We start from the raw sequence: 26,164 nt of genomic DNA on the forward strand, positions 1-26,164 counted from the left end.
AAAATTGAAAGTGTTGTAATTTTTAGAAGGTGATGAGGAAAAAACGAAAGTGCAAAAAATGAAAAATGGCCTGAGAGGGAAGGGGTTAAATTTAGATGTTCTTGAGAAATTGTTATTACATTTCCAAAATGTACATCATTTTCATGTAATATTCTAAGCAGAACAAAAGTTTTGCATATAGCTCATTCTGTTGAGTATACCGGGGGAGCGACTGCACCCCATAGCAACCAATCACAGCACAGCTTTCATTTTTTAGGTGCAGAGTATGAAATGAAAGCTGTGCTGTGATTGCTTGCTATGGGAAACAAAGACATCTTCATAAATCTCCCCCCATAAATTCCAGGAAACCTGTATACAGCATTCACACGTACAGGATTTGCTGCATACTTTCACCGCATTGAAGTTAATGGGTAGCAAAATCCGCTGCACAATATATGCAGCAAAAATATGCAGATCCTGTACAGAATTACAATTCATTAAACTTTAGTGATAGGAACTCTGAGAACCCCCTTTACTCTACCTAAAGGCACATGTTAACCCTTGATTGAATAGGCGTTTTAACTCCTCCTGTATTAATATTAGTATAATTTATAGAGAATGCTTTCAACATTTATGAAAACATGTCCGTAGCTGAAAATGAGGTTCTACTCCCGCCTGCAGTATCTGCAGTCAATAAGCATGTTATATTTAATACATTGTACAGAAGAAGCAAAGTAAAGAGCTCTGCAATAATTGAAATAGCTACTATATCACAATGTCTCACCTGGCTCTGGTCCCCAAGTGGTAGTGACAACAATGTGCTGCTATCCACTTCCCCCATAAGAAATTCAGAGACTCTGAGGACAGAAAAGAGAAAGGCACATCATAGGTTACAATTACAAAGTAACATAGTTCAGTTCATAAGGTTGAATAAAGACCAGAGTCCATCAAGTTCCACCTATATCCCTACTCCGTTGATCCAGAGGAAGGCAAAAAACCTCATACTAGAGGTAAAAATTCCTTCCTGACTCCAATATGGTAGAGAGGTGTAGCTTCGAAGGAGACGCTGGCTCAACGTGGTGCTGGACACAGGCAGCAAGAACAGGTAAAACAGATTTGTAAATTACTTTGATATAAAAATCCTAATCCTTCCAGTACTTATCAGCTGCTCTATGCTACAGAGGAAGTTATATCGTTTTTTTTATGTCTGACCACAGTGCTCTCTGCTGACACCTCTGTCTGTATCAGGAACTGTCCAGAGTAGAAGCAAATCCCCATAGCAAACCTCTCCTGATCTGGACAGTTCCTGACATGGACAAAGGTGTCAGCAGAGAGCACTGTGGTCAGACAGAAAAGAAAGAACTATACAACTTTCTCTGTAGCATACAGCTGCTGATAAGTACTGGAAGGATTACGATTTTTCTGTAGAAGTAATTTACAAATCTGTTTAACTTTCTGGCATCAGTTGATTTGAAAAAAATAAAAAATAGTTTTCCTTAGGAGTACCCCTTTGGGTCTTTGGGGCACATTTAAAACTAAGTAACTAGAACATTTTTGTTGTTGTTACTCACGTGCTGCTGAAGCAGACAGCCATGCTCTCCAGAGCCTTCTCAAAATCTCGCTTCTCATTTTCAATACTTGCTTCATAGTGAAAACCTGGATTTAAAACAATAAACAAATAAACTCTAAAAACAAAGGTAGTAGAACCACACATAAGATATATGGTTCTACGGCTGAATGTACTGTAGTCATTGATTTGCTCATTACTGACCTTTAACCTTAGAAATAAGAGTCCCAGCTGCAGTCAGAGTCTCCACAGTATTTAGCAAGGGATATTTGTTGATCACTTGGCGGAGGAGTCTTAATGTCTCTCCAAGGCATTCATGCGCCAGAGGACGCCGGGTCTCTTTCACCTCTGTGGATAACAAGATAGCAAATACATTCTATTATACACAGCTTAGATATACTGTAATAACTTATAACATAAGAGCTCTTTTATAGAAGGCTCTCCTGATGAATACGGGAATAGTCATATAAACCATATTGTTATATAATCACACTAAACTATATCATTTTTGTTCATATTACATTTTATTAGTTTAATTTCATATTAGTAATGTATTCATTCATTTATTTATGAACATGTTTATTTACATTATTATACTTTTTCATGCTGTAGTGTATTGCACATCACCTTTTTGTATGTATCCTTATGTTCTTGTGCTATAATATTAAAATCAACTTGTGTGGTTTGGTAGGAGGGATTGGTTGAGGTAGAGCCCTTGGAAATACAGTGGCCCGACTTCCAAGTAAATTACTGTGTTGAATGTGTCCCATTTTATCTATCTACTGGTGTCAATTTTCCCTATGATTCTTCTTGTGATAATAAGGAGTACACTGCTGAAAATTCATCTTTGCACAATAGGACATGTTGGCTTATTATTAGGCTTAGTGGCCAGAATGGAAGCCACAGGATTTCAGGATTATTTTATAATATGGTTTGAAAAATGGGAAATTAGAAAAAACTTAATCGAAAATTATTTAAAAATATATTTAACATAAAAACTTGATACAAAAAGCAGGTCATATTCGGAATTAAAGTGTCTATGTGTAAAACGTTATTTAGAGTAGGTTCCAGATGGCTCTGTGATTGTAACACTGGCCCAGATTCACAGATTTGCCTGTGGACCAGTGAGTTATTACCAATGTATCCTCAAGACTGTTCAAGTTATAGTCTAGTAATGTTCAGGTGTATAGCGCCACCTAGAGTAAATTGCAATCATAACGCATATTGTGCCCTTTTAAATGGGTTATCCAGGAATAGAAAAACTGAAATAATTTCTTTCAAAAACCTCTCCCTGTCTCCAGATTGGGTGTGGTTCTGCAGCTCAGTTCCATTAAAGTGAATGGAGCCAAGTTGTAATACCACACCCAACCTGGGGACAGACCTGGAGCTGTTTTTGAAAGAAATTAGCTCTGCTTTTCTATTTCTGGATAACTGTTCTAAAGATAGTGTAACCTTCAAGAAATTTATAACCTGTGTGAACATGTAAAGTGAATCTGGCTAACTAAAAAAGTCTGCAATCTTTTACTGAAAGGGGAAATTGAACCTCACATTAAAATAAACCACTTCTGCCTTTTACTTTGTGACAGACAAATATCAGACCTTTGACTGCATGATCATTTGTGTATCTGTCTTAAAACTGAGCCATACAATTACTGAAAACCAAGCAATGACCATAAACATTGAAGGCCCCTTACTGGTTAATAGCTTATTTTTTTTCTCATGCTGTCAGCCTTTGATGTTACAGGGCCTATTACTGCAACTCCTCCGTTCTGGTGTCTCTATAACACCAAGTCCAGCCTTTATACTGAGGCACTGGTGTAGGTTTCCCAGTAGAGTTGGGGCTATTGGGGCTGGCCCCGAATCTGGCACCCATAGCTCGGGCTTAGCTCACTTACTTATGTGGAATCCAGGACAATTGCCCTTGATCCCCAGATGAGCGAGAACCGCTTTTAGCTGTATGCGCACACACGGACACAGGTGAAGGCTGCCTATCAGTGTAAGCCGCAAGACCTTATGGGACATTATGACCCCAGCCCCCACCCAGTAAAGGCGCAATAACGTCACTCATTGGCGCCAGCACTGTGCAGAAAGAAGGATATAGCTAGCTGTATTACAAGGTAGATCACTGCATGGGGTAGGAGGTGGGTATGCTTGTTTGTTTTTTTGTCTCATTGTACCTGCTACCTAGCTAACTACCTAGCTTGCTACCTACCTGGCTACTTAGCTAGCTACCCAACTACCTACCTGGCTATATTCATAGCTAGCTTCCTAACTACCTACCTACTAACCTAGCTACTTATCTACCTTGCTATCTACCTAAATACCTGGTGACCCAATTAGCTACCTACATGGCTACTAACCTACCTGGCTTCCAACATAGCTAACTACCTACCTATATGGCTACATACATACCTAGGTGGCTACCTATCTAGCTACCTACCTACCCACCCACCTGGTTACCTACCCACTTGGCTTTCTAACTAGCTACCTACCTAGCTACTTAGCCAACTACCTGGCTACATTCCTTCCTGGCTTCCTTGCTAGCTAGGAGGCTACCTAGCTATCTATCTAAATATCTACCTGGCCTCCTACCTACCACTGTGGGACATACCTACCACCTAACTACTGTGGGACATACCTACCTTTTACTATGCGGAATGCTAAGGGGGCATTATTTCAGTTTGGGGGCCTATAGATGGGGAGATCATGCATAGGTATGGAGAACACTGTAAAAATGTCTAAGATGTTTGTCCTGCAAATTCTGAAGAGATGCTTTTTGGCTGGAAGAAGTCTTCATGGTAGTCTGAGACGGACAGAGAAGAAAATGAAGGAGGACGACTCATATCACTATATGGTCCATGGATGTGAGAATATTGGTGTTTTGTATAGTGGATTTTATTAATTAACTAGCTGAGTACCCGGCGTTGTCCGGTTTTTCCTTCCTAATCCTTGTTGGGTAGCAAAATAAACAAAGGAGGAAGCTTTTGACTTCATATCCCGTCCTCATATATTGTTGTCATATCCCGTCCTCCTATCCCGTCCTCCTTTCCCGTCCTCATATCTCGACCTCCTTTCCTGTCCTCCTATCTCAACCTCCTTTCCCGTCCTCCTATCTCGACCTCCTTTCCCGTCCTCCTTTCCCGTCCTCCTATCCCGTCCATCTATCCCGTCCTCCTATCCCGTCCTCCTATCCCGTCCTCCTTTCCCGTCCTCATATCTCGACCTCCTTTCCCGTCCTCCTATCCAGTCCATCTATCCCCTCCTCCTATCCCATCCTCCTATCCCGACCTCCTATCCCGACCTCCTATCACGACCTCCTATCACGACCTCCTATCCCGTCCTCCTATCCCGTCCTCCTATCCCGTCCTCCTATCTCGACCTCCTATCTCGACCTCCTATCCTATCCCAACCTCCTATCCCGACCTCCTATCCCGTCATTCTATCCCGTCGTCCTATCCTGTTGTCCTATCCCATCGTCCTATCCCGACCTCCTATCTCGACCTCCTATCCCGACCCCCTATCCCGACCTCCCATTCCGACCTCCTATCCCTATATATAGATGATATATAGTGGTATGAGTCGGGGTAATGGTAGTGGTGTTCATGATGTAGCAGTATTATTTTGCCCTTGTCCCTTACTGATAATACACAAATTTAGCACTGGGCACCTGTGCACATATTTAATTTTTTTTCTACTTTTGTTTTTTCCTCCTTACCTTTTAAAAATCATAACCCTTTAAATTTTGCACCTAAAAATCCATATGATGGCTTATTTTTTGCGCCAACAATTCTTCTTTGTAATGACATGAGTCATTTTACTCTAAAATCTACGGCGAAATGGAAAAAAAAATCATTGTGCGACAAAATTGAAGAAAAAATGCCATTTTGTAACTTTTGGGGGCTGCCGTTTCTATGCAGTACATATTTCGGTAAAAATGACACCTTATCATTATTCTGTAGGTCCATATGATTAAAATGATACCCTACTTATATAGGTTTGATTTTGTCATACTTCTAGAAATGCAGGAAAATTTTGTCTGACCCCTATAACCTTTTTATTTTTCCGCGTATGGGGCGGTATGAGGGCAAATTTTTTGCACCGTGTTCTAAAGTTTTTATCGGTACCATTTTTTGTATTGATTGTAATTTTTGATCACTTTTTATTAATTTTTTCATGATATTTCGGACTATGGAATTTTTTTGCGCGTACGCCATTGACCGTGCGGTTTAATTAACGATATATTTTTATAATTCGAATATTTCCGCATGCGGCTATATCACATATGTTTATTTTTATTTACACAGTTTTTTATGGGAAAAGGGGGGTGATTCAAACTTTTATTAGGGAAGAGGTTAAATGATCTTTATTCACTTTTTTATTTTTGCAGTGTTATAGCTCCCATAGGGGGCTATAACACTGCCCACACTGATCTTTTACATTGATCAATGGTTTCTCATATGAAACCATTGATCAATGATTCTGCCGCTTGACTGCTCATGCCTGGATCTCAGGCACTGAGCAGTCATTCGACGAACGGACTGCGAGGAGGAAGGTAGGGGACCCTCCTGCTGTCCTACAGCTGTTCAGGTCACCGCGACGATCCCAAACAGCCGACTGAGCTAGCCAGGAGCAGTTTACTTTCATTTTGGATGCGGCATTCAACTTTGAACACCGCGTCTAAAGGGTTAGTAGCGTGTGTCGCCGTGATCAGTGCAGCGCACTATTAGCCACGAGTCCCGGCCGTTGTTAGACAGCGTGGCCCCGCTTTATAGAAAGGGAGTGGGCGGAGGGCGTACAGGTACGCCCTCCGTCTCCAACAGGTTAATCTCTTTATACAGGATTTTGTCAGTAACAGTATGTTAGTAATATGTATGGCAAAAATATTCCTTCTTGTATACTGGTAATATTGGTTTCAGTATACAGGATTTGTTCAGTAACAGTATGATGGTAATTTGTATGTTGATAATTTCCTCCTCTTTTATGTGTATTATTGGTAATATTGGTCTCAGTATACAGGATTTGGTCAGTAATAGTATGATGGTAATATGTATTGTTATAATATTCTTCCTTGTAAACTGGTGTTATTGGTATTATTGGTCTCATTGTACAGAATTTGGTCAGAGACAATATAATTATTTATTTATTTATTTAGCGACCTTGATTCCAATGCACTTTACATATGATAAGGGTAAAAGTACATAACACAAAAGTAGGAACAATGAACATTTATGACACAGATTAACATGCTCACTGACATAGAGTTGGAGAGGACCCTTCCCATAATGGGATTACAATCTACAAATATGATGGTAATATGTATTCTGATAATATTTCCTGCTTGTATTCTTGTATTATTGGTAATATTGGGCTTGGTATGCTGGCAATATGTATGGGGATAATATTTCCTCCTGGTATACTGGTTTTAAAGCGCAACTGTCATGACATTTTGGTGTAATAACCTCTGTGTGATTCAGGTCCCAGCGCATGCACCCTTCAGCTAATCTAACCTGCGCGTTGCTGTGTGTCATCCAGCAAGCTCTCGCTCCCGCCGCCGTCTTACTCCTCAGTGCGCCTGCGCAGAGCGCAATCAGGTTAGTCCTCGATACTAGGTGCAGAGAGGAAGCACGCTCTCTGCACCTAGCACTGCGCAGGCGCACTGATGAGGAAGACGGTAGTGGGAGCGAGCGCTTGCTGGATGACACACAGCAGCGCGTAGGTTAGATTAGCTGAAGGGCGCATGCGCTGGGACCTGTGTGTCAATCACCCAGAGGTCCCAGCGCGGACATACAGGGGAGGCATGGGGGTGGGCATGGCGGGGCATCGCGTACCTCGCGCCACGCCTATCCGACAGTCAGTGGCTTTGAATAAAAGCCTTTTTTGCAGTCATGAAAGCCGCCAAATTTCAGGTAAAAACATTTTTATACCCACCACCTGCACACAGTGCAAAGGCTGTGTGCAGGTTATTGCACCAAAATGTCATGACAGTTGCGCTTTAATAGTAATATTGGTCTCAGTATACAGGATTTGGTCAGTAACAGTATGATGGTAATATGTATGGTGATAATATTTCCTCCTTGAATACTGGTTTTAATAGTAATATTGGTCTCAGTATACAGGATTTGGTCAGTAACAGTATGTGGATGGTAATAATATTCTTCCTTGTATACCTGTAACTGGTATTCTTGGTAATTTTGGTCTTGGTATACTGGATTTGGTCAATAACAGTATGGTGGTAACATTTTGCTGATATTTTCTCCTTGTATACTATATAATATAATAAATGTTTGAGGTACTATCTCATACACAGACGTTAAATATATATTTCTACTTTTCTGTACACTCTGCCTGAGAGTAATGGGCCTGTTGGTTGCAGCAATGACACTCCTATCACAGCATGATCTCAGCATGTACAGGCTACCTGAATATGTACAGAATGAGTGAGGGTGGTAGGAGTGTGGTTACAGAAATCACTCCCCTATCACTCTCAGGCAGCGTATGCATGCTAAATCTAAAGGTCTTAGGAGTGTGATTGCTGCAACCACACTGTACAGTTGCCCGCTGGTATTAGTGAGAATATTGAAGGATGATGCTGGGTGCAATTAGGCATGGATGAGGGTGTAGTTAGGGGTGGAGCCGCTGATAGTGTGGTTAGAGGCATGACTGGGTCTATGGGCTCTTGTCCCGGGTCTTTTGGAGACTTATCAACGCTCCTGGACATAGGCACAATAGACTGAAGGGGACCCTACACAATATTGGAATGTATTCTAGGCATGCTCTGTGACCTGTTGAGAAGGCATTACGCAAGTAAGAAGACTGAGCTCTGAGCATAAGTCTTTGTGAATGGTGTCTTAGGCTGGGTTCACACCACGTCTTTACAATACAGTTCCCGTATACATTTTCAATTTGAAAACCGTACGGAACTGTATTGAAAACCGTATGCATGGACTATCCATTGAAAACCGTATGCAAAAAGATGCATCAGGTTGTGTCCGTTTTGCATCCTGTACTGTTTTGTCAGTTTATTTCCTGTACACAAAACCATAGCAACCACGGTTTTTGGTCTGGGTGAAAAACCGTATTGAAATGTATATGTTTTTTTTTAACATGGGAGTCAATGGAAACCATACAGAACCGTATGTGCATACGGTTCCATCCGGTTTTCACCATACGGTTTTTGACTTTGCACAGTTTTTTTCTTGGAATTTAAATCAAACAAGTAAAACTTTATTCATAATGGAATGAAAAGTAAAAAATGTATTTCTTAAAAAACTGATGCAACCGGACATCATTTTTCAAATCGTATATGGTTTTCAACCGTATACGGATTAAAATTTGGACACATGTTTTGATACAGTTTAGTCAGGTTTTGAGGAATCCGCTTTTTTGATACGGAAACTGTATTGCAAAAACGTGGTGTGAACCCAGCCTTATCTATATAGTGGGGTCACCTTTCCCTTTAACCCTATCTGGGATGATAAAGCGGAGACTGATGAAAAGTTTTTTCTATGAAACAGGAAGTCTAAGATTATTAATAAGCCTAGTGGCCCAAATGAAAATTGCAAAAGATTATTTTAAAATATTCTTAAATTCTTAAAATATATTTTTTAACATAATTTTTTATACAATAGGACATTTTCTGATGAAAAATAAAATAACTAACACTACTGGAAGTCATGCTTTATGCAATAATTATTCTTTTTAGGATCATATTTATGACAAGTTTTTTTTTTTTTAGTTTTTTTTACTTATATTAAAAAATCTGTGGGAAATACTGAGGCAAGTTAATTTATTTTAGAGCTTGTAAACTATTTGTCTAGGTGGCTTTGAAAACTGACCTGCTCCTTGAGTGGTCTTTTAATTTTGTCAAAAATCTGCATTGGAATGTCAAGTCTCCTAAACAATACATTAACATCTGCTAAACAGACAAGAACTACAGGATTAAATTACCCACAAACACAATAGTACGCAATAGAATAATGAAGCCTGTTATCAGTGATAGTTGTGACATTTTGCTTTTTGCTTAAACTAAAAAAAAAAAAAATTAATCACCATTTTTTTTTAATCAACTGGTGCCAGAAAGTTAAACAGATTTGTAAATGACTTCTATTTAAAAATCTTAATCCTTCCAGTACTTATCAGCTGCTGTATACTCCAGAGGAAGTTCTTTTCTTTTTGAATTTCCTTTCTTTCTGACCACAGTGCTCTCTGCTGACACATCTGTCCATGTCAGGAACTGTCCAGAGCAGGAGAGGTTTGCTATGGGGATTTGCTCATACTATAGGCAGTTGCTGACATAGAAAATAAAAAAATTCAAAAAGAAAAGAACTTCCTCTGCAGCTGATAAGTACCGGAATAATTAAGATGTTTACAAATCTGTTTAACTTTCTGGCACCAGTTGATAAAAAAAGAAAATGTTTTCCAGCGGAGTACCTCTTTGAAGGGGTACTCCGGCGCTAAGACATCTTATCCCGTATCCAAAGGATAGGGGATAAGATGCCTGATTGCGGGGGTCCCGCCGCTGGGGACCCCCATGATCTTGCACGCAGCACCCCGTTAGAGTCAGTGCCCCGGAGCTGTCAAGCCCCCTCACATAGGCTTGCATTGAGGGGGCGGATCGTGTCGTCACACGGGGGTGGGGCCGTGACATCACAATGCTCCGGCCCCCGTGATCGCCAGTAATCAGACCGGGAGCGCACGTGCTCTGGGGACTGATTCTAATGGGGTGCTGCGTGCAAGATCACGGGGGTCCCCAGCAGCGGGACCCCCGCGATCAGGCATCTCATCCCTATCCTTTGGATAGGGGATAAGATGTCTTTGCGCCGGAGTACTCCTTTAACAGTTTTATTTTCATAGATCTTATAGTTTAACTCATCAGACTTACAGTAAGGGGGCCGACCGCTATCTCTCCCGATGTCCCCACGCACATGAACGTTCAAGTCTACCAAACGTTCATGTGCTCTGAATAGTGTGTGTGTGTGTGTGTGTATGGGGGGCACTAACAGTAAGCTCTGGTCAGGGCTTATCTGCCCGAAACCAAAACGGTCAGGAAGTTGAAATCCAACATACCTAACCCTTCTCCCCTCTGACAACAAATGTTGGGGAGAGTCAAAAGGCCTCCATACATATTAGACTGTCAGCAGGGGTCAAGTCCTGGGAAAAAGTGTAGAAACTCATCCAAGATTTTCACTCAAGGGCTGTCCTGCAGGACTCCTGCTAATAGGAACAGTGTTTCTTCTGTGGAAAAAGTGCAGGAACTCCGTTCCAATGCGTTCCTGCTGCACTTGAGCCCTGACTATCAGCCTGTCCCAACGAAAATGGTAGGTTTAGCCAACCTTTTACTAATGTGTATGGGGCCCTTTAGGCTATGTCCATCCATGGCAGATTTGTTGCAGAAATGTCTTTGAAGCTCTAAAAAGCTGTTCCCTATATCTAAATTGAATTGTTTTGGGGGTACATGTATGGATTTCATCAACTCCAAAGGAATGAAGCAGTTGTGCTGCAACAAATCTGCTGGGTGTGAACATGGGGCATCTCAATAGTAGGTACCCAATTACAATATATTCATGTGGTATACATTTTCAAACTATCTTAGCCTAATTAATTTCACTCTACAATGACAAACAAAAATGGCTTCCTAAGCCCTTCCCTTTTAGTCTACATATTTTTCACAATTCTGCAGTCTTAGCATTCTTTTTGGACATAAGTAGTTACTGTACCTTGAACAAAATATTTGTAAATCAATAGTACAAGCAAATAGAAGAAAGCTTGCGGTGTATATTGTTGGGGAAAATAGCCTCTTTTGTAACATATGAACCACTTTATCTCCCTCATTTGCAGTCATGAGAGAACTACCAGCTTAATGAGGGAACAGGCTACAAAAGTCTAACGTCAGGGTGCGTGCTCTGGTGAGTTGCACTGTGAGAAGTGTTCTTTTACACCAGGCGCAGACCCATAAAATGATGCGAGGAAAAACATCTCTGTATTAAAGCCATTCAGATAAGATGCTAGGCCTGAGTTTGCTATTGGGAACAGTAAAAAAAAAATTTGACATGTTGTGGAGACATGTAAACATTTTTGATCAGTCAGGCTCTGAGTGTTTAGACCCCAACTGATCATGACAGTGAGCCAGGAGAAGAGCGCACTAACAAGACAAACTTACAATGTAAGTCTATGGAATTGTCCCAGTCATTGCACGCTGTACTCTCCGTCCATGTGGGGATATGAACACTCAAACCTTGACTGATCAAAACTTTTGATTGTCTCTGGGACATATAAAATATATTTTTTAAATTGACAGTGACACTTTAAATGCTATTGTAAAATAGAATATAAGCTGCAACTTTTGTCCAGCTCAGTACAAATAATGCAATGTATTTTTACCTGTATAAATGGCAGTAAAATAGCATTTAAAATGGATCCTTTCAACTGGTTGATGAATCATGAAACAGACATGGGCACCCTCAAAGCAATGAGCCCTGAATTCATAGAGTAGATCATAGTTTTAAACTCAGTAAGATTTCCCCCCGTATCGCTGGGCTTGACATAAGGAGAATCATGTCAGTCAAGTCAAGTGAAGCTGTTAGAGAGCTGCTACCTTGACTATTTACCCAAGGTAAATTATAGTACATCAAAGAGTGCCCAGGTATCAGGCTGCTGCAGGGGGGATTGCGGGGGTCCTTTGGATAGGGAATAAGATGTCTAACAACGGAGTACCCATTTAAAGCTGCTGACAGATTCCTTTGATAGATTCTATGACCCTGACATAGATTCCTTTCAAATTACTACCAACTATGAAGCTAATGCCAATCCTTTCCACACAGGGGATAATGTGGCATAGATGGACCCCACTATTTCATTCCTTCCACTGTCTACTTAAACTGGCAGGTTCAGGCAATCTTAATCCAATGTGTGTGGCAAATCCACAGCGTTCAGCAGCCATAGTATACTGTGACATCACCGGCCTCTTTAACAATTTGGTTTCCCTTTAGGTTTTTGTGGAAAAAAGCAAAAATGTATTAATGATGTACTCCAAAAGTTGATCTATTTTTCCAACCAATCCTTCACTTTCTGCATATTTTCCATAATTAGGGTGTGGTTTTGTTTTTTTATAATATTATTCACCTAATTTTTGGCATCTTTTTAGTGTCAAACAAAATAATTTATTGATAACACAGGTACCTAAGTACAAGTTTGGCATCTTTTTGGGTTGCGATTTTTTAATTTCAACAGAGAGGTAAACATTTATGGTGCATTTATGATGTGCCAAAGTGACATGTGGAACCCCATTCATGCATAAAATGGAAAAGTGAATAAAAATTCACTATAAAATGAGAAAAAAAATAAAAGGAAATCCAGTGGTCATGTCCTTGGGAAAAAAGTGCAGGAACTCCCCCAAGATTTCCACTCAAGGGCTGGTCCTGCAGAACTCCTGCTAATGGGAATGGCGTTCCTGCTGTGGAAAAAGTGCAGGAACTCAGTTCCTATGCGTTCCTGCAGGACTTGAGCCCTGGGGAAATCATATAACGAATCCAAACATATTTTGTGTATTTTACTTTGGTGGTTTTTATTTATTTAAGCTCTTGGGGACACAGGACGTACAGGTACGCCTTGCATCCCCGGTCCTTAAAGAGTAGCTTCCACCATGCTTTTTTTTTCTGTCCCTGCCTATTGCTCATCTATCCCTAACCCCCTCACTGCCTTTAATTTTTTTTTTTTACTATATTAAAAATGCCTTTTTGTCTAGCGGCAGTGTGCTCAACTACCAGGCAGACTTCCCCAGCAGGCACCACGTCACTTATTCCTGCAGGGGGCCGACTTCTGCCCTTAGTTCACCTATACAGTGTACCTCCAGCTGTTTCACCACTTAAACTCCCAGCTTGCCCTGACATCTATTGGATGTCAGGGCATGCTGGGAGTTGTAGTGGGGAAACTACTGGAGGCACACTGTGGTGAAAACAGTATCTGTTTTATGGCGATGGCCGCAGCTGCCACACATCCCGCTCCCCCGAGCCCTGCCACGCAACCCGCTCCCCCCCCCCCTCCACCCATCCGAAAAAGACTAAAGTGCAGGGCAGTCCTACCGCAGCACTGCTTAGCAGCAGAGGCGCATGAAATTCCACCTCACACCGGGAGCATCCGCGCATCCTCTTTGTTCAAAGTGCTCGCTCCCGCCTGTCTGATTGACAGGCAGGGAGCGAGTGCAGCCTGACTGAATTCGGACCCATGCCCGGCCGGGATCGGTACGAATTCGTCTGTGACGTCACAGCAGGCTGCAGCCGGCCACTAGGAGGGAGACCCCTAGTGGCCGGATTTAAAAATCAAAATAAAGTGTTTTAATTATTAAAAAAAATAATTAAAGTATATTAGGAATATGTTGTAGTACATCAGTATTACAACATATAAAAAAAAAAGTTCATGACAGTGCCCATTTAACCCCTTAAGGACATAGTGTTTTTCCGTTTTTGCACTTTCGTTTTTTCCTCCTTACCTTTTAAAAATCCTAACCCTTTCAATTTTACACCTACAAATCCATATGATGGCTTATTTTTTGTGCCACCAATTCTACTTTGTAATGACATCAATCATTTTACCCAAAAATCTATGGCGAAACGGAAAAAAATAATTGTGCGACAAAATGGAAGAAAAACGCCACTTTGTAAATTTTGAGGGCTTCTGTTTCTACGCAGTAAATTTTTCATTAAAAATGATACCTTATCTTTATTCTGTAGGTCCATACAATTAAAATGATACCCTACTTATATAGGTTTAATTTTTTATTACTTCGGAAAAAAATCATAACTGCATGCTGGAAAGTGTATATGTTTAAAATTGTCCTCTTCTAACCCCTATAACTTTTTTATTATTCCATGTGCGTAGGAGTATGAGGACTCATTTTTTGCGCCATGATCTGAAGTTTTTATCAGTACCATTTTTTGTTTTGATCAGACTTTTTGATCGCTTTTTATTCATGTTTTTATGTTATAAAAAGTGACAAAAAATACGCTATTTTGGACTTTTGAATTTTTTTGCGCGTACGCCATTGACCGTGCAGTATAATTAGTGATATATTTTTATAGTTCGGACATATGTTTATTTTTATTTACACAGTTTTTTCTTATGGGAAAAGGGGGTTGATTCAAACTTTTATTAGGGAAGGGGTTAAATGATCTTTATTATCTTTTTTGTTCACTTTCTTTTGCAGTGTTACAGCTCCCATAGGAGGCTATAACACTGCACACACTGATTTTTTACACAGATCACTACAAAGCCATAGCTTTGCATTGATCAGTGTTATCAGTGGTTGATTGCTGAAGCCTGGATTTCAGGCTTGCAACAATCAATCGCCATTCGGACATGCAGGAGGCAGGTAAGGCACCCTCCTGCTGCGTCCTAGTTGATCGGGACATCGCAATTTTATCCCGATGTCCCGATCAGCCTGACTGAGCTGCGGGATGCTTTTACTTTCACTTTTAGAAGTTGATCACCGTATCTAAAGAGTTAATACCCGGCGTGTCAATACCCGGCGTTCTGTGGCAAGGGGTTAAGGACGCAGGGTGTACCTGTACGCCCTGGTCCCGTTTACCGGATTTAAACCATTCTCACCGATCGGGCCAATGACCGGCATTAACCCTTTAGACGCTGCGATCAAAGTTGATCGCAGCGTCTAAAGCGAAAGTAAAAGAATCCCGGCAGCTCAGCGGAGCTGATCGGGACTATCGCGACAAAATCACAATGTCCCAATTAGCTTACAGGACGACGGGAGGGTAATTACCTGCCTCTACGTCGTCCAATCGGCGATCTACTGCTCCATGCCTGCTCAGCAGGCAGGAGCAGCAGAGCGCCGAGAACACTGATCAATACTATGCTATGGCATAGCATTGATCAGTGTAAGCAATCAGAAGATTGCATGTTGTAGCCCCCTATGGGGGCTAAAAAAAATAAAAATTAAGTGTATAAATAAAAGTTTATAAAAGTTCATTAACCCCTTTCCCTATTAAAAGTTTAAATCACCCCCCTTTTCCCATTTTTTTTCAATAAAATAATGTAATAAAAAATAAAAATAATCATATGTGGTATCACCACGTGCGTAAATGTCCAAACTCTTAAAATATAAGGTTAGCAAAACCGTACGGTCGATGGCGTACACATAAAAAATTTTCTTTTGGTTTCGCCGCAGGTTATTTTATAAAATAAGTGATGTCATTACAAAGTACAATGGGTGACACAAAAATAAGCCGTTATATGGGTCTGTAGGAGTAAAATTGAAAGCGTTATATGATTTTTAGAAGGGAAGGAGGAAAAAACGAAAATGAAAAACGAAAGTTTGAGTGAAAATGGTATGAGTCCCTAAGGAGTTAACCTCTCTGTGAACAGTAAAAATCACAGCCTGAAAATATGCCAAATACAGGGGGAATATTTTATTGGGATTGCATGGCTTCAGTCTGTGCCCACTAAAGATAAATAAAAAATATTATATACCTTTATAGACCCTATACTTTTTTTCATAATTCCATAAATCATTTGTACTGTGAAAAATTTTTAAGCCATGTCCTCTTGCTGAAAATGGTGAACAGGGTGAAACACCTGGGAAATTGAAGTAAAAAAAACATTTAAAGTAACATTGTAAGAAAGTTTGTAAGGTTGAAAAAAGACAAGAGTCCATCGAGTTCAAGCTAGAACCCTACTGTGTTGATGCAGTTGAAGGCAAAAAAAAAAAACTAAAACATGAGGCGGATGCCAATTTCTCCATGACAGAGGAAAAATTCCTTCCCGACTCCAATATGGCATCAGAATAAATCCCTAGACCAACGTCTAGTATCCATAACCTGTAATATTTATATATATTTTTATTTTAAACGATTTATTGAATTTTTGATTAGTAACAAATACAAACAAGGTACATAATACCAGAACAATGAAAAAAAAGAAGAGAAATCGGACCCAAGTCATGGGTCCTAAGTCCCACGCAGGGGTAGGAAATAAGCACAGCAAAGTCAGTACAACAAAAGTTCAACCGATAATGCATTATCAACGATCTGAACGATACAGATAGACAATATCAAAGGAACTAAAAAGAGACAAAGCATAACATGGACTGATGATTGCTGAATGTGGTCGGCGGTCCCTCTCAGGGATACAGAATAAGGATAAAAAGGAAGAGGGAAGAAAAGAAGTAGAAGGAAAAAGAAAAAGAGAAAAGGGAAAGGGAAGGTAAATGGATCGTAGAGCAGAATCAGTAAGCGTTAGTTTCCAAAGACACATAATGAGCACTACGGATCCACACATCCCACCTCCTCAGAAATTGGGCCTCTCGGTGAATCGACCGGGCAAACGTGTGTTTGTAGTCGCTTGTTAGTTTAACGTGTAATATATTTATTAAAGCATCCAGGCCCCCCTTGATCTTGTTTATTGACTCACAATCACAACATCATGTGGCAGAGAGTTCCATAGTCTCACTGCTCTTACAGTAAAGAATCTCTGTCTGTGATGATGGTGAAACCTTCTTTCCCCTAGACGTAGAGGATGCCCCTTTGTCATGGTTATCGGCCTAGGTTTAAAAAGATCACTAGAAATATTTCTGTATTGTTCTATATTTGTACATTGTGATCAGATCGGCCCTAAGATGTCTTTTTTGTAAACCAAATAACCCCAAGCTTGATGACCTGTCTTGGTCCTGTAATCCTCCCATACCACCAATTTTCTTTATTGCCTTCCTCTGTACCCTCTCCAGTTTCGCTGTGTCTTTCTTGTATACAGGTGCCCAAAATTGGACACAATACTCCAAGTGCGGTCTGACTAATGATTTATACAGATGCAAAACTATGTTCCTGTCCCGAGCCTCTGTGCTTCTCTTGATAGATCCCATGACTTTGTTTGCCTTGACAGCCGCTACCTGGCACCGGTCACTAAAGTTGAGCTTTCTGTCAACCAGTACCCCTAAGTCCTTTTCTGTAGTAGTTTTAATTAATGTCTTATTATTTAGCACATAATTGTGCATTTTGTTTTTAGGGCCTAAGTGCAGAACCTTACATTTATCCACACTAAATTTAATTTGCCATGTCTGTGCCCAAGCCTCCATCTTCCCCAGATCCCTCTGTAATATTATGTTATCATCCTCTGTGGTGATCACCTTACTCAGTTTAGTGTAATCTGCAAACATAGAAATTCTACTCTGTAATCCCTCTACAAGGCCATTAATAAACATATTAAAAAGAAGTGGACTAAGTACTGATCCCTGTGGTACCCCACTAGTAACTGTCACCGAACCAGAATAAGTTCCATTGCTTCCTATCACTGAGCCAGTTGCGTACCCATTTACATATATCCTCCCCTTGTCCCATCATCCTAATTTTTTGTACAAACCTTTTGTGTGGCACAGTATCAAATGCCTTAGGAGAGTCCAGATATACAACATCCACAGCTTCACCTTGGTCCAAATTTATAACTGACCTCCTCATAGAAGCTGATCAGATTAATCTGATAGGACCGATCCCGCATAAACCACATTTATTCCCGTAGGGTAAATGTCGTTCACAAGATCTATTCAGGACACTCTTAAAAATATCCCATTTAGCTAGTGTAGTTTGATTACTGAGGACATGCTCCCAATCTATTTCCCTGAGGTCCTCTCTCAGTTAGTGAAAATTGGACTTCCTGAAGTTTAATGTTTTTAGAGACCCACTATTAGACATCCTTACTTTTTTCACAAAATTTACACAGAACTTAAATAGTACTCTGTATGTTATCAAGACCTATATGTTATTTTCTTTTGCTGTGAGATCACAGGTACATGGTGACTGTTTTGTGTGTGCTTACTCAATGCTATGATATCTTGGTGTATTATCCCTGTACTGTGACATCACGGTTTACATCAAGCATGTGCGGCAACACACTGGCTCAGATTTACTAAACTGGATGCCGCTTATTGTATGTGGTTTTTTTAATATATTTTTTAGCCTGTCTTGAGTTATATTTAAAGATATATCATGTGTTTCGGTTGGGTTTTTCCTGATTTAACAGACTGACAAAGCAGGTCATTAACCTTATAAAGCAGACATCTTTTTATATGTTCTGGGATATTTACTAAGGGTTTTCTTACAGTCTCATAATGGCGGAATGGAGCAAAGAGAGACGCACTTCAGAAACCAACTATATGCACTAAACAACAAGCAGACAGTTAGTACATCTGATGAACTATGAAAGCAAAACCCTAAAATGTAGGGATTTAATTTATAACCTGACAATGTTAATATATCTGAGTAGATTATCCCCTTACTGTGAGATCATATGTCATATGTACATATGCCAATATTGTCACATGGCTGTGTGCACTATTCTTCTACTGTGAAATCACTGTGCTTCTTATTGCACAATGTATATTATATCTGTACAGTGACATGACTGTGTACACTATATCTGTACAGTGACATGACTGTGTACACTATATCTGTACAGTGATATGACTGTGTATTTTATCCATGTTCTGTGACATGACTGTGTACATTATATCTGTACAGTGATATGACTGTGTACATTATATCTGTACAGTGATATGACTGTGTACATTATTTCTGTACGGTGACATGACTGTGTACATTATATCTGTACAGTGATATGACTGTGTACATTATATCTGTACAGTGACATGACTGTGTACACTATATCTGTACAGTGACATGACTGTGTACACTATATCTGTACAGTGATATGACTGTGTATTTTATCCATGTTCTGTGACATGACTGTGTACATTATATCTGTACAGTGATATGACTGTGTACATTATATCTGTACAGTGATATGACTGTGTACATTATATCTGTACGGTGACATGACTGTGTACATTATATCTGTACAGTGATATGACTGTGTACATTATATCTGTACAGTGATATGACTGTGTACATTATATCTGTACAGTGACATGACTGTGTACATTATATCTGTACAGTGACATGACACTGTACATTATATCTGTACAGTGATATGACTGTGTACATTATATCTGTACAGTGATATGACTGTGTACATTATATCTGTACAGTGATATGACTGTGTACATTATATCTGTACAGTGACATGACTGTGTACATTATATCTGTACAGTGACATGACTGTGTACATTATATCTGTACAGTGATATGACTGTGTACATTATATCTGTACGGTGATATGACTGTGTACATTATATCTGTACGGTGACATGACTGTGTACATTATATCTGTACGGTGATATGACTGTGTACATTATATCTGTACAGTGATATGACTGTGTACATTATATCTGTACAGTGATATGACTGTGTACATTATATCTGTACAGTGATATGACTGTGTACATTATATCTGTACAGTGATATGACTGTGTACATTATATCTGTACAGTGACATGACTGTGTACATTATATCTGTACAGTGACATGACTGTGTACATTATATCTGTACAGTGACATGACTGTGTACATTATATCTGTACAGTGACATGACTGTGTACATTATATCTGTACAGTGACATGACTGTGTACATTATATCTGTACAGTGATATGACTGTGTACATTATATCTGTACAGTGATATGACTGTGTACATTATATCTGTACAGTGATATGACTGTGTACATTATATCTGTACAGTGACATGACTGTGTACATTATATCTGTACAGTGATATGACTGTGTACATTATATCTGTACAGTGACATGACTGTGTACATTATATCTGTACAGTGACATGACTGTGTACATTATATCTGTACAGTGACATGACTGTGTACATTATATCTGTACAGTGATGACTGTGTACATTATATCTGTACAGTGACATGACTGTGTACATTATATCTGTACAGTGACATGACTGTGTACATTATATCTGTACAGTGACATGACTGTGTACATTATATCTGTACAGTGACATGACTGTGTACATTATATCTGTACAGTGACATGACTGTGTACATTATATCTGTACAGTGACATGACTGTGTACATTATATCTGTACAGTGATATGACTGTGTACATTATATCTGTACAGTGACATGACTGTGTACATTATATCTGTACAGTGACATGACTGTGTACATTATATCTGTACAGTGACATGACTGTGTACATTATATCTGGACAGTGACATGACTGTGTACATTATATCTGTACGGTGATATGACTGGGTACATTATATCTGTACGGTGACATGGCTGTGTACATTATATCTGTACGGTGATATGACTGTGTACATTATATCTGTACGGTGACATGACTGTGTACATTATATCTGTACGGTGACATGACTGTGTACATTATATCTGTACGGTGATATGACTGTGTACATTATATCTGTACGGTGATATGACTGTGTACATTATATCTGTACGGTGACATGACTGTGTACATTATATCTGTACGGTGATATGACTGTGTACATTATATCTGTACGGTGACATGACTGTGTACATTATATCTGTACGGTGATATGACTGTGTACATTATATCTGTACAGTGACATGACTGTGTACATTATATCTGTACAGTGACATGACTGTGTACATTATATCTGTACAGTGACATGACTGTGTACATTATATCTGTACAGTGATATGACTGTGTACATTATATCTGTACAGTGATATGACTGTGTACATTATATCTGTACAGTGACATGACTGTGTACATTATATCTGTACGGTGATATGACTGTGTACATTATATCTGTACGGTGATATGACTGTGTACATTATATCTGTACGGTGATATGACTGTGTACATTATATCTGTACGGTGACATGACTGTGTACATTATATCTGTACAGTGATATGACTGTGTACATTATATCTGTACGGTGACATGACTGTGTACATTATATCTGTACAGTGATATGACTGTGTACATTATATCTGTACAGTGATATGACTGTGTACATTATATCTGTACAGTGATATGACTGTGTACATTATATCTGTACAGTGACATGACTGTGTACATTATATCTGTACAGTGACATGACTGTGTACATTATATCTGTACAGTGACATGACTGTGTACATTATATCTGTACAGTGATATGACTGTGTACATTATATCTGTACAGTGATATGACTGTGTACATTATATCTGTACAGTGACATGACTGTGTACATTATATCTGTACAGTGATATGACTGTGTACATTATATCTGTACAGTGATATGACTGTGTACATTATATCTGTACAGTGACATGACTGTGTACATTATATCTGTACAGTGACATGACTGTGTATTTTATCAATGTTCTGTGACATGACTGTGTATTTTATTCATGTTCTGTGACATGACTGTGTATTTTATCCACGTTCTGTGACATGACTGTGTATTTTATCCATGTTCTGTGACATGACTGTGTATTTTATCCATGTTCTGTGACATGACTGTGTATTTTATCCATGTTCTGTGACATGACTGTGTATTTTATTCATGTTCTGTGACATGACTGTGTATTTTATTCATGTTCTGTGACATGACTGTGTATTTTATCCATGTTCTGTGACATGACTGTGTATTTTATCAATGTTCTGTGACATGATTGTGTATTTTATCCATGTTCTGTGACATGACTGTGTATTTTATCCATGTTATGTGACATGACTGTGTATTTTATCCATGTTCTGTGACATGACTGTGTATTCTATCCATGTTCTGTGACATGACTGTGTATTTTATCCATGTTCTGTGACATGACTGTGTATTTTATCCATGTTCTGTGACATGACTGTGTATTTTATCCATGCTCTGTGACATGACTGTGTATTTTATCCATGCTCTGTGACATGACTGTGTATTTTATCCATGTTCTGTGACATGACTGTGTATTTTATCCATGTTCTGTGACATGACTGTGTATTTTATCCATGTTCTGTGACATGACTGTGTATTTTATCCATGTTCTGTGACATGACTGTGTATTTTATCCATGTTCTGTGACATGACTGTGTATTTTATTCATGTTCTGTGACATGACTGTGTATTTTATTCATGTTCTGTGACATGACTGTGTATTTTATTCATGTTCTGTGACATGACTGTGTATTTTATTCATGTTCTGTGACATGACTGTGTATTTTATTCATGTTCTGTGACATGACTGTGTATTTTATTCATATTCTGTGACATGACTGTGTATTTTATCCATGTTCTGTGACATGACTGTGTATTTTATCCATGTTCTGTGACATGACTGTGTATTTTATCCAGGTTCTGTGACACGACTGTGTATTTTATCTATGTTCTGTGACACGACTGTGTATTTTATTCATGTTCTGTGACACGACTGTGTATTTTATCTATGTTCTGTGACACGACTGTGTATTTTATTCATGTTCTGTGACATGACTGTGTATTTTATCCATGTTCTGTGACATGACTGTGTATTTTATTCATGTTCTGTGACATGACTGTGTATTTTATTCATGTTCTGTGACATGACTGTGTATTTTATCCATGTTCTGTGACACGACTGTGTATTTTATCCATGTTCTGTGACACGACTGTGTATTTTATTGATGTTCTGTGACATGACTGTGTATTTTATCCATGTTCTGTGACATGACTGTGTATTTTATCCATGTTCTGTGACATGACTGTGTATTTTATCCAGGTTCTGTGACATGACTGTGTATTTTATTCATGTTCTGTGACATGACTGTGTATTTTATCCATGTTCTGTGACATGACTGTGTATTTTATTCATGTTCTGTGACATGACTGTGTATTTTATTCATGTTCTGTGACATGACTGTGTATTTTATTCATGTTCTGTGACATGACTGTGTATTTTATTCATGTTCTGTGACATGACTGTGTATTTTATTCATGTTCTGTGACATGACTGTGTATTTTATCCATGTTCTGTGACATGACTGTGTATTTTATCCATGTTCTGTGACATGACTGTGTATTTTATCCATGTTCTGTGACATGACTGTGTATTTTATCCAGGTTCTGTGACATGACTGTGTATTTTATCTATGTTCTGTGACACGACTGTGTATTTTATTCATGTTCTGTGACATGACTGTTTATTTTATCCATGTTCTGTGACATGACTGTGTATTTTATCCAGGTTCTGTGACATGACTGTGTATTTTATTCATATTCTGTGACATGACTGTGTATTTTATCCATGTTCTGTGACATGACTGTGTATTTTATTCATGTTCTGTGACATGACTGTGTATTTTATTCATGTTCTGTGACATGACTGTGTATTTTATCCATGTTCTGTGACATGACTGTGTATTTTATCCATGTTCTGTGACATGACTGTGTATTTTATCCAGGTTCTGTGACATGACTGTGTATTTTATCCATGTTCTGTGACACGACTGTGTATTTTATTCATGTTCTGTGACATGACTGTGTATTTTATCCATGTTCTGTGACATGACTGTGTATTTTATCCAGGTTCTGTGACATGACTGTGTATTTTATTCATATTCTGTGACATGACTGTGTATTTTATCCATGTTCTGTGACATGAGTGTGTATTTTATTCATGTTCTGTGACATGACTGTGTATTTTATTCATGTTCTGTGACATGACTGTGTATTTTATTCATGTTCTGTGACATGACTGTGTATTTTATCCAGGTTCTGTGACATGACTGTGTATTTTATCCATGTTCTGTGACATGACTGTGTATTTTATCCATGTTCTGTGACATGAGTGTGTATTTTATTCATGTTCTGTGACATGACTGTGTATTTTATTCATGTTCTGTGACATGACTGTGTATTTTATCCATGTTCTGTGACATGACTGTGTATTTTATCCATGTTCTGTGACATGACTGTGTATTTTATCCATGTTCTGTGACATGACTGTGTACATTATCATTGTACTGGGACTTTATTGTGTGAATGATCCCTGTACAGTGAGTCAGTGACTTTACTCTGGGCTTTGTCCATGTTTTGTGAAATGACAGTGAATATAATCCCTGTAATGTGACTTCACTGTGTGGATTATCCCTGTACAGTGACCTCACTGTGGGCGTTATCCATGTTTTGTGACATGACTCTGTACATTATTCCTGTAATGTGACAGGACTGTGTATATTACCCCTGTATTGTAAATGTGCAGTGTCCCTGTGCCTTATGGAAATAATAATAAACATAGCCTTTTCTGAGCTTGCTGCTGAGGGCAGTCATGGTGGAGTGGGGCCTTAATCTTAGTTTTGTTATGGAGCCCTGGCTACTTGTTATACCCCTGGCGGAAGCCCCAATGCTGATGTGCACAGTCTAAGACAGAGTCTAAGCAGTCATGAAGAACTTAAATATGATCCTACATTTTTTTTTAGATTAGATATGTTCTTTATGTTCTTTGTTATACAGGCTTATGACAGAATTATGAACTAATAGTTGTGTACCTGATATAAGAGAACAGGTTTCTGCCTTTTTTGTTCTCTCTTTTCTCTCTTCTCAGAACCAGGTGATCATTCCCTTTTATAAGGATAAATCCACCTATGTGGACTTTCCTTCGCAAATCTAGCCTTAATCTAGCAGATACATTTATTCACTGCTTTATAAATATTGTACTCAGTGTGCCCTTTTTTGGTTAAACCTTAATCTAACTATTCAAATGAGCAAATTGTACTTAATCTGTAGTTTCTGCAATTTGCAAACCTCCGCTTGCTTCTCATGCGGGTGAGGATTTACAAACCAAGTACAGATCAAGTACAAGACTACTTAAAGGGGTATTCCAGGCCAAAACTTTTTTTTATATATCAACTGGCTCCGGAAAGTTAAACAGATTTGTAAATTACTTCTATTAAAAAATCTTAATCCTTCCAATAGTTATTAGCTTCTGAAGTTGAGTTGTTGTTTTCCATCTAACTGCTCAATGATGATGTCACGTCCCGGGAGCTGTGCAGTTCCTATGGGGATATTCCCCCATCATGCACAGCTCCCGGGACGTGACATCATCATTGAGCAGTTAGACAGAAAACTTTAGAAGCTAATAACTATTGGAAGGAATAAGATTTTTTAATAGAAGTAATTTACAAATCTGTTTAACTTTCCGGAGCCAGTTGATATATATATAAAAAAAGGTTTTGCCTGGAATACCCCTTTAATGCAGTCACCATCTGAGATAAGTGCATTGTGTAGGACCACCCTAAATAGGTTTTGTGTAGCATCAACAAACAAAAGCTCATCTCCTTACTGCTCCTCAGGCCTGTACAGTTCATTAAGACCTGTTTACTTACGATAGTTACTTGCAATTACCAATATTCTTTTTGTAACACTTTTGTGTACATCCAATGTACTGAGCAGTACATTTCATTGTATTCATGGGCAATATCTCTTATGTTTATAAATGAACAATCAGTTTCACAGAGAAAGAAATATTGTCATTGTCATTTATCACCTAAACAAAGTGGTTGTACCCCTTCTTCTTTTAGGATGTATTAACAGGTGTTGTTTTATGCACAAAATTGCTGCAAAAATGACAAAAACCTGCCACATCTAAATAAACCAATATAGAGCGGATGTACAGCTATTTCACAATATGCTTCAAACAGACAGTAGCATAAAGATAACTTCACTAAGTACTATGACATTTCTATAATATGACATTTAAGAATCCAA

The 26,164-nt window shown here is 38.9% G+C and overlaps 1 protein-coding gene across 4 annotated transcripts in view; it reads right to left on the bottom strand.

The window, feature by feature from the left end:
• Window positions 1-26,164, bottom strand: part of ARHGAP45 (Rho GTPase activating protein 45) — a 175,711-nt gene that overhangs the window by 22,305 nt on the left and 127,242 nt on the right. For all 4 annotated transcript variants that reach the window (XM_056517529.1, XM_056517548.1, XM_056517558.1 and 1 more), the window contains 3 exons: window positions 1,751-1,894; window positions 1,551-1,635; window positions 764-836 (listed from right to left, as the gene is read on the bottom strand). In XM_056517529.1, the coding sequence (XP_056373504.1) occupies window positions 764-836; window positions 1,551-1,635; window positions 1,751-1,894 (302 nt within the window). The remainder of the gene's footprint in view (window positions 1-763; window positions 837-1,550; window positions 1,636-1,750; window positions 1,895-26,164) is intronic.

Source organism: Hyla sarda, chromosome 1 (assembly GCF_029499605.1).
Source record: "Hyla sarda isolate aHylSar1 chromosome 1, aHylSar1.hap1, whole genome shotgun sequence".
Taxonomy (NCBI): Eukaryota; Metazoa; Chordata; class Amphibia; order Anura; family Hylidae; genus Hyla; species Hyla sarda.